Source organism: Sus scrofa, chromosome 13 (genome assembly GCF_000003025.6).
Source record: "Sus scrofa isolate TJ Tabasco breed Duroc chromosome 13, Sscrofa11.1, whole genome shotgun sequence".
Classification (NCBI taxonomy): domain Eukaryota; kingdom Metazoa; phylum Chordata; class Mammalia; order Artiodactyla; family Suidae; genus Sus; species Sus scrofa.
This window is the reverse complement of record NC_010455.5, coordinates 205,653,036-205,672,544: the sequence shown is the minus strand read 5'-3', so window position 1 is coordinate 205,672,544 and position 19,509 is coordinate 205,653,036. Positions and strand designations below refer to the sequence as shown.

Sequence of the window (19,509 nt, the reverse complement as noted above, 5' to 3'; positions counted from 1 at the left end):
ACCATTTTCCCCAGTAGCCTCAGGCACGATATTTTAAAAATCGCCGTGGTGGCCCTGTACCTTCTCAGGAGACTTATGTGACTCATCCTTTCCTGGGTGTGACCCTGCGAGTGCCCAGCACCAGACGCGCACACGGCCCGTCTTCCACGTTGGCATCCTGGCACGACTCGGCTCCCCGCCCAGGGCAGGGGGAGGTCTGGCTGCGCCCAGGGAGCCTGGCGCCCCCGGCCAGCAAACCTCGCCTGCGCCATCACCCCCACCGCTGGGCCTCCCGGGTGAACTATCTCAGCTCCTTTTCCCAACAAAGGCTCCCAAAAGCTGGTGCCATGGGGAGGTTATCTTGCTTGCTGAGCAAACAGAGAGAAGCTTATAAAAGCCCCTGGCAGCGGGGACCGTGTACTCTGCAGGCGGCTCCGGTGCAGCTGAGCATGGACGCCGGTTCCCGCAGCGCCCGGCTCCTGGCCATCCTCCTCCTGCTGGGGCTGTGTGCCCTGACGGGGGCCCAGAAGCCCGGTAAGCCACGGCCCGGGTCCTTGACGGCCGTGGAACATTCGGATCAGCGAGTCTGGGAGGCTTCTAGCCCCTGGGCCCCCACCTCCCCGCGCTTGCCCCCACCCCCCAAACCATGGTCCTTAGTTTCTTCCCCTCGGTGGGTCTCTATTCATGTCAGTTTCCCTCAAAGAGAAAAGGCAGATGATGCGTTAACCTGAGCTGGGAAGCAGCTGGAAAGTGTCCTAAGATTTGGGATGCTGGCCACATGGCCACTTTCACCACTTTCAGGCCGTTCAGGAAGGACGGTGGGGTCGGGGGAGGTGAGACGTCCCAGGAAGGCCCCTTTCCAGAGGGTCAGGACAATGTGGGCTGCGGGTGGGCAGCTCGAGGAGGGCCTCCTGGGAGCCCCACCTTGCTTGCTCCTTGCTCCTGACCTTGACCTAAGTCCATCTGCCTGCCCTCTTGCCAGAAGACTTTAAATGTTTTTGCTTTTTCGGACCGCCCCCGCGGCATGTGGACGTCCCCAGGCTAGGGGTTGAATCGAGAGCCCCCATCCTCAGGGACACCACGTCAGGGTCTTAGGCCGCTGAGCCACACGGGAACACCCACGGAAGGGCACTGGTGAAACACTTTCAGCGAAGCCCAGGCAGTTCCTCTGAAGGACATGGTGCAGTTCGAACACGGGCGAGAGAGGACAGGCTCTCCCAGGGCGGGGGCAGCGCTGCGGGCGTTCCTGGGGGGGCCCCCGCGGGCAGTGGGGAGGATGCGTGTGGCTGACCCGGGGCCTCTCTGCAGCCGCCTGCCGGTGTTCACGCCAGGACCCCAAGAACCGGGTCAACTGCGGATTCCCGGGCATCACCAGCGACCAGTGCTTCACCTCGGGGTGCTGCTTCGACTCCCAAGTGCCTGGGGTCCCCTGGTGTTTCAAACCCCTCCCGGCGCAAGGTAACGTGAGCATCCCAGGCCACTTCCCGGGGCTTGGCCAGAGCCCAAAGGGGAAAGCCAAGGCTCCGGACCCCGTGTCCACACTGGACCCCAAGGCTCAGCCATCTGCCCCCTTGGGAGACCTGCGGGAACTCAGCCATTTCACTGGGTTTGAAAAAACAACCCTCAGGCCCCTCTTGGCTGCAGCTCCTGCAGAAGCTGCTAAGGCGCATGTAGGCATTGATCAGTTCATCATTAATCATTAATTATATTAAGCAATCATTAATACAACTGCCAATAGACCCCAAATGTTAGGAAATTAAGGTAAGGCTCTAGAGTTAGTTACCGTTGAGAGTGAGTTTTATATCTGTGCCTATGGCATCAGGTGAGAAAGTCACTGATTCTGAGGTGTGCCTACGTGTGTGTGTGTGTGGCGGGAGGACCTGGCACTCACATACTCCGCCCACCCTCCCAGAGGCTGCCTGCTGGGCAGAGGCTCCCGGGCTCTGGGGGAAACCAGACTGGCGGCTGGTGGTTGGGGCGGCTGCAGCCAGGCCCCTCCAAGGAGGGCAAGGTTCCTTGGGTTTTAATCCTTTGGTCAAACGCTTTACGTTCTTAAAGGGTCCTCTCGGAGGCAGGTCAACCCATTTTACAGAGGAATAGCAAGTCCAGGGAGGTGAGACATTTTCCCTCCAGCTCGTCTAACTTTGGGCATCAGAAGGAAGGGGTGGCCCCTGCTGGTGCCCAGATGCAGACGGTCCAGGGGTGACGGTCCCAGAAGTGCCTCGAGCCACCCTGAGCCTGTGAGCCCAGGGTGGGCACCGTCTGGGGAGGAGGGGACAGGTGAGTCTGTTCAGCCAGCTGGCCTCACTGAGTCCCCTCGTTGTCCCCTCACCCTGTGGTGCGGCAGAGTCTGAGGAGTGCGTCATGGAGGTGTCCGCCCGCAAGAACTGTGGCTACCCGGGCATCAGCCCCGAGGACTGCGCAGCACGCAATTGCTGCTTCTCCGACACCATCCCCGAGGTGCCCTGGTGCTTCTTCCCCATGTCCGTGGAAGGTAGGGCGCCGGGCACGGTGCTTCCTCGGGGAGGCGGGAGCCGGGCTGGGGTGGGGGTTGCTCCGGGTTGGACAGGATGCTTGATGCCCCCCAGCCCCGAGGGTGGCCGGTTCAGGAACGCCTGCGCTGGTGTGGGAACCCGCCTTTGTGGTGAACCAGCTCTGAAGGCTATTCCAGAATGTTCTCCACAGGGCCAGCTTCTTTCTAAGAACTTAAGACCTCTGGCCTTCCCATTGTGTCTTCTGCGATGGTGGTAAAAGGCAGGTCTCTCTCTCTTGGCCACGCCCCCAGGTCCCAGCACAGGTGGGCAGTGTCCCTGTGCCTGGAGGCTTCTGACCCGGGCCGGGCACCAGGGCAGGACCCAGGGAAAAGCAGATGTGGGCCCTTCCCTGTGGACCCATTGTTCTCTCCTGAGACCACATGGGTCGGGTTCTGCCCCGGGTCCCGCCCCAGCTGTGGTCCCAGGATGCCCCGACCTACTCCCCACTCCCCTGGTGACCGTGTGACCCCGATGTTGAGTGTGGCAAGATCAAGGAGAGACCAGGTATTTCTAAAAGGCGGGAAGGCTGCGCTGGTCCCCAAAGGGCGCCTTCCCCTTTTCAGGAGGCAGGATGCCCCCATGAGCACGGCCTCTCCTTGCAGAAATTTCCAAGTGACTGTCTGTGAGGCCCAAGGGTCTACCTGGCAAATCACTGGTTCTCCGGGGGCTGTTTCCTCGCAGGCAGGCTGCCCACCCCCCGGCAGGGACACGGGCCGAGGGCTGCAGGCCGTGAACCCACAGAATCCTTTAGCGCAGGCTCCCCAGCCCCCTCACCCACCCCCTTTCCAACCGTCTTGGTTTAAATTTCTAGACTGTCATTACTAAGAGGCCATGGCTTCAGAGAACCCACCAGGCTCCTGGATGTTCTGAAACAAAAGAAGACTATTCATCATCTTATAATTTCAGGTTTTGAGTTTCTGAAATTCCTGGGTTTTCTTAATCTGCTTCCCCCTCTGCCCTTTTCAATGGTTTAACACAGAATTTCTTCAAATAAAGAAAACACTGAAAATCTGCTAAATTTTGTTTCGGCTTCATTGACGCAGAGGTGGCAATAACAGTGTGTGTGTGTGTGTGTGTGTGTGTGTGTGAGAGAGAGAGAGAGAGAGAGAGAGAGGCAGCACATGTGTGTACGTGTAATTTTAACACCCTTTCATTGGCTGTAAGAGCAAGAATTTATCTAATACGATCAGGTAACTCTGCCAGTAAAAAAATATCGCCTGCGCGGAATTCAGAATCCACGATCCCTTTAGAAGTCTCGCACCCAATCCTTTGCATAAAACCACAAATGACTTCACCCCCCAAACATATAAAAATTAGGTGACTCTCAGAGTGACATATAATTTGAGATCGCAATTACAAAACGGCTTTACTTTTAGCAAATGCGTCATGGGCTGTGTGCCTCCGAAGCCGAAGCGAGGCAGGGGACCCCCCCTCTTCCGAGGGCTTGGGCCGGCTGGGCTCCCGTGCTGTCCAGGCCCGTCTCCCCTCGGCCTGAGAGCCAGCAGCTTCAGCAACAGGCTGCGATTTGAAAGCCGTTGCAGCGGGCCAGTCGACAGCTTTCATCAAGGCGTGTCTGCAGCCCGCGGGAAGGACATTACGTGAGCGACACTTTAGGAACGGGTCTTCGGGAATGGGTGCTGACCCTCTGCAGCTCAGGCCAGGCTGTGGCCTCTCTGTGCTCCCTTCTCCTCGTCCAGTGTGGGCCCAGGGTCACCCTGGAAGTCCAGGGCCTCGCCTTCTGGGCGGCACTGGCTTTGCATTGAAAGGTGGGAATTTTGGGGATGGGCACGGCCAGGGCATGAGGAAGTTCCTGGGCCAGGGATTGAACCTATGCCACAACAGCAACCATGCCAGATCCTTAACCACTAGGTCACCAGGGAATTCAAAAGGTGAACATTTTAAGGAGTTCCCGTTGTGGCCCAGCAGGTTACAAACCCGGCCAGTATCCATGAGGGTGTGGATTCAATCTCTGGCCTCGCTCAGTGGGTTAAGGATACGGTGTTGCCGTGATGCAGCTCTGATCCCGCGCGGCTGTGGCTGGGGTGCAGGCCGGCAGCTGCAGCTCTGATTCGACCCCTCGCCTGGGCGCTTCCATATGTTGCAGGTGTGGCCCTAAAAAGAAAAAAGAAAAAAAAGTGGGAATTTTAAAAAGCACTTCTTCAAGGAAGGGGCTTGGCCCCACATCACGTCTCAGGACCCCTATTTGGAGAAGGGGTCCCCTTACAGCCTAAGGTCACTGTGGTATCTTTATCCTGCTAGTAAGACACACAGGCTCCATAAAATAATTGCTCTTGTTGGAACACAGGGGCTGAATCCTTGGAGCCAAGGGGCTGGTGGAGGCGGACACGGCGTTGTGACGTGTGTCTCCACGGGGCCCCGTGTCCCTCTCCAGCCTGTCCTCAGGGTGGCGTTCCCGCGTCCCGGAGCCGGCTCCGCCCGGCAGAGCCAAGTCGGGCCCTGGCATTTGCGTCTCTGGGAAGGGGTCTCTGCTGTGGGACTTGCTCGCGCCCGTGCTCCCAGGCCATGGCTGGGGGCTTGGGCCTGGGCTCCTGACCCGGGGCTGCGGGTCCTCTCTCAGGCGTCCTTCCTCAGGCCCCACCCCCAGCCCACCTCCTCCCTCCGCTTCTCCCTGATGCACTGACGCCCTCATTCCCCAGACGAGTCCTGATGGGCCATCTTCCTGATAACCAAGTGTGGGTTTGAAGCCGTGGCCTTCCCCGTGGGTGTGGGGGTCCTTAGGCCGTTTTCACCTGCTTTGCATAAGCCTCTTGCTCCAGCATCGCTGATGACCTGAACTGCGTCATGTCCCAACGTGGTCAGGACCGAGCCCCACCCTCCCATTATAGGGGGGCCACTAGGGGGTTCTCGCTGCCTCTGGAACAGCAGGTGGTGACATTCAAACCCACTCCATCAAACAACCGTGGTTCTTCCTCCTCCGCCTGGCTTCCCTGCCTTCCAGAGGCGGGTGCAGCCCGGCTGGGCTCAGGGGGATACTGCTGATGGCAGGGAGGACGGGCTTGCTGCAGGGGGTCTGGCAGGAGAAGCAGGGGGCTCCAGCCCCCACCCCCACCCTCCTGGTCTCCAGGCTCCAGGGGCTCACCCAGATCCTTGCCCTCTGGCTCCGGTGATGAGGGTGTTTGAGACGGTCCCAGGAGAGGGACTGGCCGGCTCTTTGGCGGAGGGAACAGCAGGAGGCATCACAGCGACGTGACTGTGGGGGGTTCTCTCCCGGCCCGGATGTTCAGGTGTTTCGTTTGTAAACCTGGGGTGATGATCACACCCCCAGCAAGGTTGCGGTGGGCACTAACAATATCATTTGCGAGCTGCCTGGCGCACAGCGGGCCCCGCTAAACAGAGCTCCTGCCAGGATGGTTGGCTCTTCCTGTCCTGACACTAAGCTGGACGCTCAGTGGCCTCGCGTCCGAAAGCCCTTCCACGTGCCACACGGAGCCGCACAAGTGCGCCCAGAACGTGGGGTGTTCTCAAACTGCACCCTCTCACCACGCTCGCCTGGCACCCACCCGTGCTGAATAGACATTCAGTTGGTGCCTTTGTTCAGGACTCTTCTGTTCCATGAAACCATCGACGCTGAATCGGCAACCCCTGGGCCCCTGCGACTGGGGAGACGCAGGACCAGGTGCCTGGGTAGCACCTCTTGACCATTTTCATCAACCCATCAACACGCGACCCAGCTGGATGTGTGTTTCTGTACAGACACAACTTACTTAATAAATACTCTTGTTTCATGAACACGGAACTCAGCCCCGCAGCCGTGGAGCGAAGCTCATCCGACCCCGTGCTTTCTTCCAGGGCACAGCCCAGCCTTCCCGCCCTGAGGGCCCCAGACAGCTCTTCCCACTCTGCCTGGAGCTGTTGAAACAGTGAAATCAGCAACAAAAATCACACACATGCGAAAAGGAGGTTTTGAACAGACCTTGATTTTCACCTGTTTGTGCTTTTTTGACGTTGGTTCATGGCGTGAACTGGGACAAAAGGGCGGAGTCGCCCTGTCCAGCCTCGGCTGGGGACCCTCATGGACGCTCGGACCCTCCCTGCTCTGCCCAGGCTCGTGCGGCTAATGACTGAGAAACACTTGGAGCGAAGGCTTTGGGCTTACACACACGTTTTGGTGAGTAGGCGAATTTGCAAATAGAGAATTAGGGAATAATGAAGATCAATTGTTTATTCAAAATACGTGTTTCATATTCGCTACGTATACATTTGGAGATGAGGTTCACACTCATAAAGACCCCTAGCGGCAGCTTTGGGGTTCAGGGGGACAGCCCGTCTATTGACACCCCCTCTCTCCCACTTTTGCCTGAAGGAGGAGGAGAGGCTGCAGCCCAGCCTGACCTTCACCATGAAATCAGGGGCTGCAGTAAGCGTATGTATCAGACTTCCAGTTTCTGTGTAGTGCACTTATGTTCCGTAATGGTTTCTACATCAAGGTCACTTCCAGGCCTTGTGACCTTGGGCAAGTCACTCAGATGTTGGTGCCTGGTTTTACGCAGGTGCGACATAGGGTATTAATAGCACCTGTCTTTAACAGGACTTTCTTTAAAGACTTGTCAGGATGCAAGGAGCTGATCCCTGATAACGCGGGCAGAACAGGCGTAGCACACGGCAGGTGCTTCACAGAATTAATGCTGGTTGTTGTTGCATTAACACAGACTCCAGGCCCCGTTAACGGGGGACAGGTGTGACCCTCTTCTCTCAGAGGCTTGTCTGCCTCTGTGGGACAATGGCAGGAGCCGCCCCCCCCCCCTCCCCCAGCCCCGGTGGATGGGCATGGAGGAGCCGCCTCACTCCAGAGCCCCTGGACGTGCTGATCCTGGTCCAGCCCAGCAGGCCCCTGGCAGCTCAGACACAGGTGTGCTCCGGTACATCCGGGTATCAGGTACCTGGGCTGGTACTGCTCTGGGGCTGGGTGACTGGGTTTCCACGAGGTCCCCTGGATAGAGCTTCCATATTTATTTCCTGTGACCCAAAGAGAGCTCAGCATGTAGTAAGTGCTTGACTCAATTCAGTGCAGTCAGAAATGTGGCTGCAGGGAAGGGCCGTTCTCTTCCTGGTACTTAGAACACAAACTTGATGAACCAAAGTCCCACGGAGAAACCGCCGGCGCCCAGGATGCTCGCGGCTGTGTCTGTCCTCTGGCGCCCTCTGCTGGCCACCCTGGGAACAGGCGGCCCAGCCTCACCAACCTGCAGAGACCGGGTGCCTGAGCCTTAGGACGTGGAGAGAATGTCCTTCAGAAACACTGTAAGTTGCTAAGTTATAAAGTCGGTTCAGGCAGAATGTATTGATGTGGGTGCACGAAAAGGAGAGGCTACATTTAGTGCTGCAGCTTGGGAAGTTGGGAAGGCTCTCTTCCTGGCTTGAAGACGGCCGCCCTCGGGCTGTGTCCCCACGTGCCCTTACCTCTGTGTGTATATGCATGGAGAGAAAGAGATGAGAGAGAGAGGAAAAGAGAGAGGGAGAGGAAGGGGGCAGGGAGAGAGGTACTCTACCCTTACGGCCTCATTTAAGCTTAATTCCATCTGTCCCGAAAAGGCTCCATCACCAAGGACAGCTGCCTTGAGGGTTAGGGCTTCAACCTGTGAATCTGGGGACAGGACTCAGTCCTAACACCACCTGTCATGAATCAGTTCAGTCTTCACACCAGTAACACTGATAAAGGTTATACCTTAAAGTTTTTTTTAATTAGCTTTATTAAGGTATAATTCAAGGCAATAAAATTGCCTTCTTTTACGTGAACCCTTTCAGCGAGTTTGGGAAAATGCATATCGTCGTGTAAACGCTCCCCCAAGGAAGTTATAGAACATATTTCTCCCCTGTCCCAGAAAATTCCCTCCTGCCCTTTGCAGTCCGCCCTCTTCCCACGTCCAGCCGCATCTTCTTTCCACCCTAGTTTTGCCTCCCCTAGAAGTCCCTGTAGGGTTCGTCACGTGGTGGGTGGTCCTTCCCGCCTTTCACTCATCACGTGGCTCTGAGATTCACGGGTCGCCCACGCCTGTTCCTCGCTGAGTAGAATTCCGGGCAGCGGCGGGTAGAAGGGCTTCTGTATGTTTTCCATCCGCCAGGCGCCAGGTGTTGGGATTGTTTCCAGCGCTTCCCTGTTATGAACAGAGCTGCTGCGGATGGACACGGGCATTGCAAGTGTAGCGAGGACTGTGAAAAGACTTTTCCCCTTGGTGAATATCTGTAGGTGGCATTGCTGGGTCCTACGACCGCTGTGCTGTTGACGTTTGTAAGAGTCGAGCAAATTGTTGTGCAGAGTGCTTGCACCATTTTGCCTTCCCACCAACAAGGCGTGAGAGTCTCGTTTTCCACACCCTCTCCAGCAGGATGCTGTTAGCTTTTACATTTGAGTCTCGCTGGTGTGTGCAGTGGGCAGCATCTCGGCTTCCACTTTCATTTACAGCCTAATAACTAATGATACAGAGTATCTTTTCATGGGCTTTTCCTTACTTTTTCTCTGGGAAAGCATGTGTTGCAGTCTTATGTGGTTTCCATCAGGTGTTGGGTTGTCTTCTTTTTTTGGCTATGCCTGCAGCATGCAAAGTTCCAGCGCCAAGAACTGAACCTGCACCACAGCAGTAACAACACTGGCTCCTTAACCCCCTGAGCCACCGGGAAACTCCTGGTTTGTCTGCTTTACAGGGAGTCGTAAGAGCTCTTGGTCTGTGTTGCAGGCAAGCCCTGCCCCAGAGAGAGGTTTTGCAGATATTTTCTCTGAGTCTGCAACTTGCTTTTTTATTTCCTTAAATATCTTTCAAAGAACAGATGGTGTTTAATTTTGCAGAAGTCCCATCTTTTCCATTTTTCCTTTATGAGTCACGCTTTATGTGCCCTAGCCAAAAAAAAATCTTTGCCTAATCTTTGCCTAATCTGCGGCTGCAAACCTCTTCTAGCATCTTTTCTTCTAGGAGTTTTACAGCCTCAGCTCGTATATTTTGGGTTTATAACACATTTCACGTTAATTTTTTCAGTGTGAATTTGTACATTTTCCTTTGTGTTTTATTCTTGGGAGCAATTTACGCGATACTGGGACCATTTGGTATTTGCAGCTTCGTTAGAGTTTCTCTGTGAGACCATCTGGGTGTGGACAGTTTCACAGACTTGTTCCTTGATAACTATTTCTATTTCCTCCCTCGTTGATTTGAGCTTTATGCCTCTACTGAAGCAATTTGGGTAAAGTGTGATTTTCCTAGAAACTGGTCTGTTTCATCTGGGTTTTCCAAATTCGCTGCATAAAGTTATCCAGATAAGCCTTTTATAATTTTTAAAGTTTCGTCTTTTTCAATAGGTGTTTTCCAAAGAATTCTTATTTTGTTTATTTGGGGTTTTTCCTCCTCTCCTTTTGTTTCTATTTTCTTGATTAGGCTAGGTAGTGGTTTGCATATTTTGTTTATTTTTTTCAAAGAACCAAGATTTTGAATGATTTCTTAATTCTGTTCTTTTTCTTTGAGCTACTTCATAATTTCTTCATCATTGCGTTCTTTTGGCTTATGCTCCTATTTTTTTCTCCTAGCTTTCTGAGTTGGGATTTAATTTACTTATTATTGATATGTGCTTAAGCTGTGCATTTTCCACTGATCACTATTTTAAATATTCTTCATAGATTCCAAAATGTGGTGTTTTTATTACCACGATTTTTTAAAAAGCCTCTAATTGGGTTTGTGGTTAATCTTTTAGCCACAAGAGTTTAGTGGAAGATATTTAAATTTCCCTGTGCAAGAACCTTCCAAAATGTTGTCACTGGGCTTCCCGCTGTGGCAAAGTGGGTTAAGGAGCTGGCGTTGCCGCATCCGTGGCGTAAGTTACAGCTGCGGCTTGGATTCAGTCCCTGGCCCAGGAACTTCCATATGCCATGAGTGCAGCTAGAAAAAATAATGTCATTATTTTCTAGCTTTTCCGCCTTTGATCATAGAGTGATCATAGCATTTCTACTGCATGGAAAAGAATGCTTTCTTTGTGAAAAAAATCTGTGATTAAATTTTGTGAATATTTCTTTTTCTTCTTTTTTTTTTTTTTCTTTTCACGGCTGCGCCTGTGGCATGTGGAAGTTCCCAGGCTAGAGATCGATTTGGAACTGCAGCTGCCGGCCCACAGCCACAGCAACACCAGATCTGAGCCACATCTGTGACCCATACCACAGCTCACGGCCGTGCTGGATGCTTAACCCACTGAAGGAGGCCAGGGATCAAACCTGCCTCCTTACACACGATGTAGGGGTTTTAACCTACTGAGCCACCATGGGAACTCCAAATTTTGTGGATATTTCACTTGCATGGATGTTGTATTATCAGGATTTAACGTTTGATGTGTGTATGTGCCCGTGAGCTGTCCCTGTGGATCGTATGACTTTTCTCTGTTTTCTTATTTTTTTGTTCACACGACTCATGCCCAGAATGGTGGCCCCTCACAAAGCCTGTGTTCCCAATACGGCATCCCCTGTGTTTGTCTCCATTGCTGCCTGCATCACCTATGCTTTCTGGCTTATGCAGTAGAATACCTTTGCCTGGCCTTTTATTGGTCCAGAGATATTTATAAATGTTATATCATCATAGTGAATTGTGGCTTATAAAGTGTCCCTCTTCACCACGTGTGGGTACTTTGTCCTGAATCATATTTTGTCTCATATCAAGTCGCATCCATTGGTTAAATCACTTTTGAGCATCAGTGTTTTAAAATTTCTATTTTGAGCAACATCTTGACTAATTTTTTCATCATGATGATTATGGGTTAAAGGCAGAAAGCAAAAGAGTTCTGGTGAAGAAATACCAGAAGCTGGAGTTTTCTGGTGGGTCAGCAGGTGCAGGATCCGGCATTGTCACTGCTGTGGCACGGGTTCGATCCCTGGCCCAGGAACTTGTGTGTGCTGTGGGCAGGGCCCAAAAAATACAGGGAGTTAATGAGGATAATAATACTAAAAATAATAATACTGAAAGCTCATCTTCAGATCTTCAACAGAGAAGTTATCTGAGGAGTCAGTTTAATCATCTCATAGAGAACACTCAAGTTTCTCCAAAAAGTAAAAACAATGCCAGAAAGAAATGAACAGGACCATAAAATTTAGTATTGTTTCTTAAGGAAATGCAATACCTAAAATAAATTTTTTTTTACATCAGTTTACTTTATCCTACACCATAGAAACTTACTACAATTTGTTTTATGTAATTCTTAGACAGGGGGTTGAGGGGGTTTATTTCTTACTATGCAAAGGGCAGTGAGAGGCTTGGGAAGCGCAGACCCAGTGCCTCCTCCCACATTCCCCAGCATTCCTGAGCTGCAGCATCACCCGCCCCGGAGTTGCTTACTAGCCCCAGAATCTCTGAGCTTTTCTGCTTTATGGCTACATTGTTCTGGAAATGTACCTTGGCACAGGGAGGATATTGAATTACTGTCCAAATGATCCTCATTAAGGCAAATAAAACCAGCTCAGGGTTCCTGCTGCCTCCCTGCCTCCTCTCAATTTGCTTTATTAGGGTCTGTAAAAGTGCGGTGATAAGCAAGAGCCCAGCTGATGGTTTTCCAATCATTTAATGGCCTTTGGGTGCTTGCCCAGACCTGTGCAAACTTCTAGACGGCTAACTGCTGGTCTCGGGTGCAGGCCCCTCCCCTGAGGGCTCCAGACCAGGCTGGGCCCCACCCTTGTCCCTCCCACTCCCACCTTCACCCCTTCCAGGACTTCCACCCCCCACAGCGGGGGTGCCAGGGACCTGAGCAGACAGCAGCTTCCAGCCCAGGAAGAAGAACCAGCAGGACCAGGATGGGGGATGCCAAGGGTCTGGTCCAGGCCTGGACAGCTGCTCTGGGCATGAAACCCTGAGTGGGACTCAGCCCAGGAGGCCAAGTTGAGCTGGGCTGAGTCGCGAGGCAAGGGGACTGCGTAGAGTTTGCTCTCGAGCTCGTCTCACGGTATCCCAATCTCTTGGAACAGACCATGATGGAAAATAAGACAGGAAAAGGAATGTGTATATATATATATACACATAATAGAGTCATATATATGTAAAAACAGAGTCACTTTGCTGTACAGCAGGAATCGGCACAACATTGTAGATCAACTACACTCTAATGCTAGAAAAATGTAACAAGTAGCCAAAAAAACAAAAGATGGTTTGCCACCATGATGATGTTGCCTCTCTGAATGGGTCTCCTGCACCTGCTGATCGATGACGGTGACAGCACCTGCTACCTGCCCCGGGAGTGCTCTTACCTGCGGGGTGGCTCTGACGTCACCGCTCCAGCCTCACAGCCCCCACAGGAGGCACTCTGGCTCTACATCAGGAAACCACAGCTCGGGCGTCTGGGGACACTTGAATACAGTCTTGCATCTCTAGAGCCCACAAGGCCACAGGGCCACCCTCTCCTGACCTTCCTGCAGGACAGCAAAGATGACGTGGGGGGTGTAGGGCCCCACCACTGGGCTCGTGAGCAGCTGCCACCTGGATGCCAAGGGCGGGGGACCCTTCTGCCCAGGGCCGTCCAGGGCCCCCCACGTGCCCTCTGGTGTCGGGATTCAGGGCCTCCTGTTCGTTTCCTACTTCCTCCATCAGGAAGTGTGACATGCATCTGTCGAAGTTCCAACACCCATATATCGTTTCCTCCCACCGCTGCCTGTGTGCTTTGAAATTACTTTTGAAATGAGCCTATTCACCCACTCAATCCCTCCTAACATAAAGACTATGAAAAAGAATGTATATGTGTGTATAACTGAATCACTTTGCTGTACAGCAGAAATTAACATATCATAAATCAACTATACATCAATGACATACATTTTTAAAAATGGATAAATCTGGGTGATGATAACAGCTTCCACATAATGCAAATGAACGTCAGATTGATTTAGTTATGAAAGGCTATGTGTTCTTCACCTTCCATCAGATAGAAGTAAAAGGAACACAGTTAACAGAAAACAAAGCACAAAGTTGGCGATGGAAGATCTTCAGTTAATTTCAGTAGGAGAGAATTCCAAGGCGAAATGAAACCTTGAGATGTTATACTATTTCAATACCCATACTACCATGAAAGAATGAAGAAATTCAGTTTATGGTGAAATTAACCAGCTGTTGTATTGTGTGTACTCTCAAAGTATAAGCTATTTGGACTACAATGGAGTCTTTCCTATCATGTGAGCCATTTACTTAATAAAATACCTAAAAACTCTAAAAAAAAACCCCCAAACCAAAAACCTTCCTAACGTATCAGCCACTAGAGGGCAGTTGCTCCAGCATTAGGAATGCTGTGTGGATTCCATAATGAGGTATCCGGATTTGAGTTCACGATGCTCCCTTCAGGACCACAGCCTTCTTATCAACCACGACCACATCGTCTTCTCCCTTCACCACATCCCACGGTATCTGGGTTAAAGACTGTGCACACAATTCATGTTTAGTAAATATTGACTGACTGTTCTTTGTTCCATAACATATCAGCCCATGGGAGGTGAACAAATATTAACGCTTTGGTAAAACCCCTCAAGGCAGTCAAACAAACTAATCCTGTGAGTGCCATGTATTATGAACCATCTATTAATGAACCTTGGTTTTAGCTTCTTTCCATTTAATATGAAGCAGGGCTGTTTTGAATCTTGAGAACACGTGAACCCCTTTATAACTAAGAGCTATGGGGAGGCACTGGTCATAGACACAGGTGCTGGTCTGTGGATGCTGACATTCTTGGTGATCTCACTTTGCTTTCAGTTCCTTGGCAGACTGAATTCTTACTGCAGTGAATACCTGACAGCAGGGGAAAAGCATTCTTTTAAATAGTGAAATGATGGTGCATATGAAGGGTCAACAGAGAGATACACTTTCTTCAAACCCAGTAAATTTCCACATGGTGCAGTTCCTGTCGTGGCACAGCAGAAAGGATTCTGACTAGGAGCCATGAGGTTGTGGGTTCAATTCCTGACCTTGCTCAGTGAGTTGAGGATCCAGCGTTGCCTTGAGCTGTGATGTAGGTCTCAGACACGACTTGGACCCTGTGTGGCTGTGGCTCTGGCGTAGGCCAGCAGGTGCAGCTCCAATTACACCCCTAGCCTGGGAACTTCCATATGCCATGGGTGCGGCCCTGAAAAAAGGACAAAAGACAAAAAAAAAAAAAATTTCCACATGGCACCTTGGCACAAACCAGCCAGAATCCCTACAGGTAGCAGCCCTGGGAAGGTGGCCAACCAGGAGGAATTCTTTTCCTCTGTGTAGACAGGTGCAAGGTATCATGTGACGATTCCAGGCTGGGTATTTAATACATTCTCTTCACAGTTTTGATGGTCCAGTATGGTTTTGCTTGTGGTGACACATTTCTTAAAGAAGGGAACTGCTTCCAATATCTTCTGAATTCCCTAAATTCTACTCTCTATGCAACTGACCTAACAGTTGTCAGGGAAGTGATGGAAAGGGCCAGGCATGCGATATGGTTGAATTTTATGAGATGTAAGCTACTTTCAATTCTGATCTTCCTCATCCTACATTTGAATGAAAACTCTTATAGCCCCTTTATTCCCCTCTGTTGGAACCGCTTGCTCTTTGAGCAAATTAGTGATCATTCCTAAGTCAGAATCATAACCTCTAGTTTATTTTCTCCAACGTACTTCAAGGTGAAGGATGAGCTGGTCCGTGGTGTGGGGGTTGCACCGAGAGGACATCTGATCCAGGGATTCATGGCATAAAACATGGTCACTTGCTCGGCTGGGACACCCAGTCACTCTCACGATCATGTGAGCGCCATGTGTTGTGAACCATCTATTGATGAGCCTTGGTTTTGGCGTCTTTCCATTTAGTATGAAGCAGGACTGTTTTGAGTCCTTTCCCACCCAGGGATGGAGCCAGGTCTTCACACCTCGTGAACCTGGAAAAACCGAACATGGAGAGAAAGTTGGGATCCCAAGGATTTAGGAACTAAAATACAAGAACTTGAAATGACTTGAGACTTTTATTTACTGTGAAGCAGGATGCTAAATGGGATTTCAGAGTGGTCCTCTCCCTTGTTCCCGATCAGCTAAACCTCTTTTGTATTGACTGGACATCCAGCATGGAATATTTTAATGGACCCTGCAAGCCAGGCCCACAGGGTTCTGGCCCCAAGCCTCTGCAGCGGCTTCTCCCAGGTTTTCTCACTCTCAGCCCTTCCCCTGCCTGCCCTCTGGATGGCCTTATTGATTTGAATGTATTTTATTTTCTCAAAATACAGTTGATTCACAATGTTGTGTTAGTTTCTGCTATACAGCAAAGTGATTCAGATATATGTTATGTATTTCATGTTCTTTTCCGTTCTGATCTATCCCAGTGTAGTGAATACGTTTCCCTGTGCTATAGAGTAGGACCTTTTGTTTATCCATCCTATATATGCTAGTGTTCAACTGTTAATCCAAAACTCCCAATTCCTCTCTCCCCAATCCCCCTCCTTCTTGGCAGCTATGACTCTGTTCTCTATGTCTGTGAGTCTTCTTCTGTTGTATAGATAAGTTCATTTCTGTTGTATTTTAAATGCCACATTTAAGAGGATATCTATGGTATTTGTCTTTGTCTTTCTGACTTCATTCACTTAGTATGAAAATCTCCAAGTCCATCCATGTTGCTGCAAATGGCATTATTGCATTCTTTTTCATGACTGAGTAGTGTTCCATCATATAGATGTACCACATCTTCTCCTCCTCCTCCTCCTTCTTCCTCTTCCTCTTCTCATTCTCCTTCCTTCTCCTTCTTCTTTTTCCTACACCTGCAGCATGTGGAGGTTCCCAGGTCAGGGATCAAACCCGTGCCACAGCAGTAACCCTAGCTGCTGTGATGACACCATCAGATCCTTAACCCACTGCACCATGAGGGAACTCCTGTACCACATCTTCTTTTTAGTTGGGTATTTTTCATGAAAATTTTAATCAGCCATATTTCGATCCCTTTTCCTTAGATAAACAGTAGGTAAAGTAATCATCTCCTATATATGTGCTACCCAGATTTATCCACCTTGGACTTTTGTTCTATTTGCCTTGGTGCTTCTCATTCTATAAAAAGAAACAAGACAATAAAAACGCTCCCTTTACCTGTCCTTTCCCATGCCTCCCCAGAACCAACCACAGTTCTGAAGTCAGTGCGGATTATTCCTGGGCATACCCATAAACAAAACATAGCCTTTTTTGTTGTTTAAAAAAAATCAGAAATGGTATCATAATACTCAGGCTTTCATCTTATATTTTAGGTAACTTTCCAGATGTATTTCTACTGATAAATAGGTCTGATTCGTTTAATTTAACATAGAATGCATTCCCCTACTGACAGGCAATCAGGTACCTTTGTTTCAATTTCTTCTTTTCAAAACAATATGGACTTGGAATTCCCTTGGGGCTCAGAGGTAATGCACCTGACTAGTATCCATGAGGACACAGGTTCAATCCCTGGCCTTGCTCAGTGGGTTAAAGATCTGGCATTGCTGTCAACTCTGTGTAAGTTTCAGAGGCGGTTCAGATCTGGCCTTGCTATGGCTGTGGTGTAGGGCAGCAGCTACAGCTATGATTTGACAGCTGGCCTGGGAAACTCCATATGCCACAGGTGCAGGCATAAAAAAAAAAAAAAAAAAAAAAAAAAAAAACAGAAAAAAAAAACAGTATGGACTTGTTCAGTTTCCTAGGTATCGTCCAACTACTTGCCAAGGTGGCTGTGCCAATTAAACTTATACCAGGTTTGAGTAAGAATTCCTAATTCTCTACATCCTTATCAACCTTTGGTGATATGAATGCAATCAGATGTAAGTGAAATGGTATCTAATGTTAGCTGATTTTGTAATTCCTGAGTGTGACTGAGGTGGAGCCTCTTCCTACATCCTTGTCAACTGCTTGGTTTCCCTTCCCGTGAATTTCCTATTTGTGCCTTCTCAGAACCACATGGGTTTTGTTTGCATTTCTTTATAGGAGTTCTTTGTGTAGCCTAGCCCTCCTTCGTGAATGACGTGGGTTCCAAATGCCTTCTCCTCGTTCCGGATTTGACTTTTCACTCATTTGTCACCCCTCGATAAATATAAAGCCTTGACTTGACTTGAGTCAAATATATCAACTCTGCATTCCTAATTTGTGCTGTTTTAGAAAATCCTAAGACGTCCTTGACTCAACAAATATACAGGATACGAAGTGAACCTAAAAATCCATTATAGTTTCATATCTGACCGCCAAGCAGTTAGAAAGATCATCACCCCTGAATAAAGAGCATTTTCCTTCTTCCTTTGTGACTTCTCTGACTTTTTTCCCTGGCCTTATCACATCTGCTAGAACCATCCTTGTAATAGTAAACAGAAGGGGTGAGATTGAGAATTCTTGCCTCGGTCCCAGTCTTAGAGGGGGAATTGCTGTATTTCACCCTAAGCTACCATGTTCAGTGGGTGGTTTTCAGGATTTATCAGCTTGAGAATGTTCCCTTCTGTTCCTAGTTGCTCAGAGTTTTTAATCATGTAGGGGAATAAATTTTGACAAACATCTTTTATGCATTTATTAAAATGATTTCATGTTTTTATTTTCATTTGTTTTTATTAATGTGGTAAACTGCATTAGTTCCTTGATATTCAACCTGCTTTGCCTTCCTTAAAGAAATCCACCTGCCTCCTGATGTATTTCTGTTTCTATACCCTGCCAGATTCAGTTTACTAATATTTTGTTAGGTATTTTTGAATCTATCTTCACGATGATCTTTCATGGCTCGTAATGTATGTGTCAGGTTTGAGTATTCGGTTCAGGCTGGCCCCGTACAACGCGTTGGGACGTCTTTCTTCCTTATCTTTTTTATTCTAAGTTTGCGTAAGACTTGAGGTCTTTGAGAGAATTAAATAATGAAACCACCTGAGTCTGAAACTTCCTTTGTGGGAATGTTTTTGATAATAACGTCATCAATTTTAATAGAAATAAGGCAATTTGGATTTTCTACTTCTTCTTGGGTCCAGTTTGGTAAATTGTGTTTTTAAAGGAATTTGTGCACTTCATCTAAGTTGTCAAATTTGATGTTATTAATATATATTGTTTTTTTTAATTTTTTTTTATTTTCCCACTGTACAGCAAGGAGGTCAGGTTATCCTTACATGTATACATTACAATTGCATTTTTCCCCCCACCCTTTCTTCTGTTGCAACATGAGTATCTAGACAAAGTTCTCAATGCTATTCAGCAGGATCTCCTTGTAAATCTATTCTAAGTTGTGTCTGATAAGCCCAAGCTCCCGATCCCTCCCCCTCCCTCCCCCTCCCATCAGGCAGCCACAAGTCTCTTCTCCAAGTCCATGATTTTCTTTTCTGAGGAGATGTTCATTTGTGCTGGATATTAGATTCCAGTTATAAGTGATATCATATGGTATTTGTCTTTCTCTTTCTGACTCATTTCACTCAGTATGAGAGTCTCTAGTTCCATCCATGTTGCTGCAAATGGCATTATGTCATTCTTTTTTATGGCTGAGTAGTATTCCATTGTGTATATATCCCACATCTTCCGAATCCAATCATCTGTCGATGGACATTTGGGTTGTTTCCATGTCCTGGCTATTGTGAATAGTGCTGCAACGAACATGCGGGTGCATGTGTCTCTTTTAAGTAGAATTTTGTTTATATTGGTTTTAATATTAATCTGAATATCATCTATTTGTTCCTTTCAAGGTCTGTAGGACTGTAATAGCCCATTTTTCATTTCTCATGTTGGTCATTTGTGTTCTTTTTAATTTTTTTCTTGATCAGTCTAGCTAGCGTTTTATCATTTCAAAAAGTCTTTTCAAAGATCGAACATTGTTATTTTTTGTCCTGTTTATTTTCATGTTTGTGTCACTGTCGTTAGATCTTCTTGATGTGATGTGGTGCCAGGGCTACTCGAGGCTGTGTGTATTTTTTGACCTTTTTTCCTCTCTGTTCTTCAAATAGGATGATTTACTTTGTTCTATTTTAAGTTAATCGACCTTTCCCCCTCTCATCTTCATTTTGCTGCTAACATCATCCAGTAAGTTTTTTCTTTCTGTCTGTC

General features: G+C 48.9%; 1 protein-coding gene across 1 annotated transcript; it reads left to right on the top strand.

Moving 5' to 3' along the window:
• TFF2 (trefoil factor 2) lies at positions 226-3,531 on the top strand. The gene is made up of 4 exons (XM_003358971.3): positions 226-513; positions 1,288-1,437; positions 2,327-2,473; positions 3,325-3,531. Exons 1-4 carry the CDS (start codon positions 327-329, stop codon positions 3,336-3,338), a joined length of 498 nt encoding a protein of 165 aa, XP_003359019.2. The 5' UTR covers positions 226-326; the 3' UTR covers positions 3,339-3,531.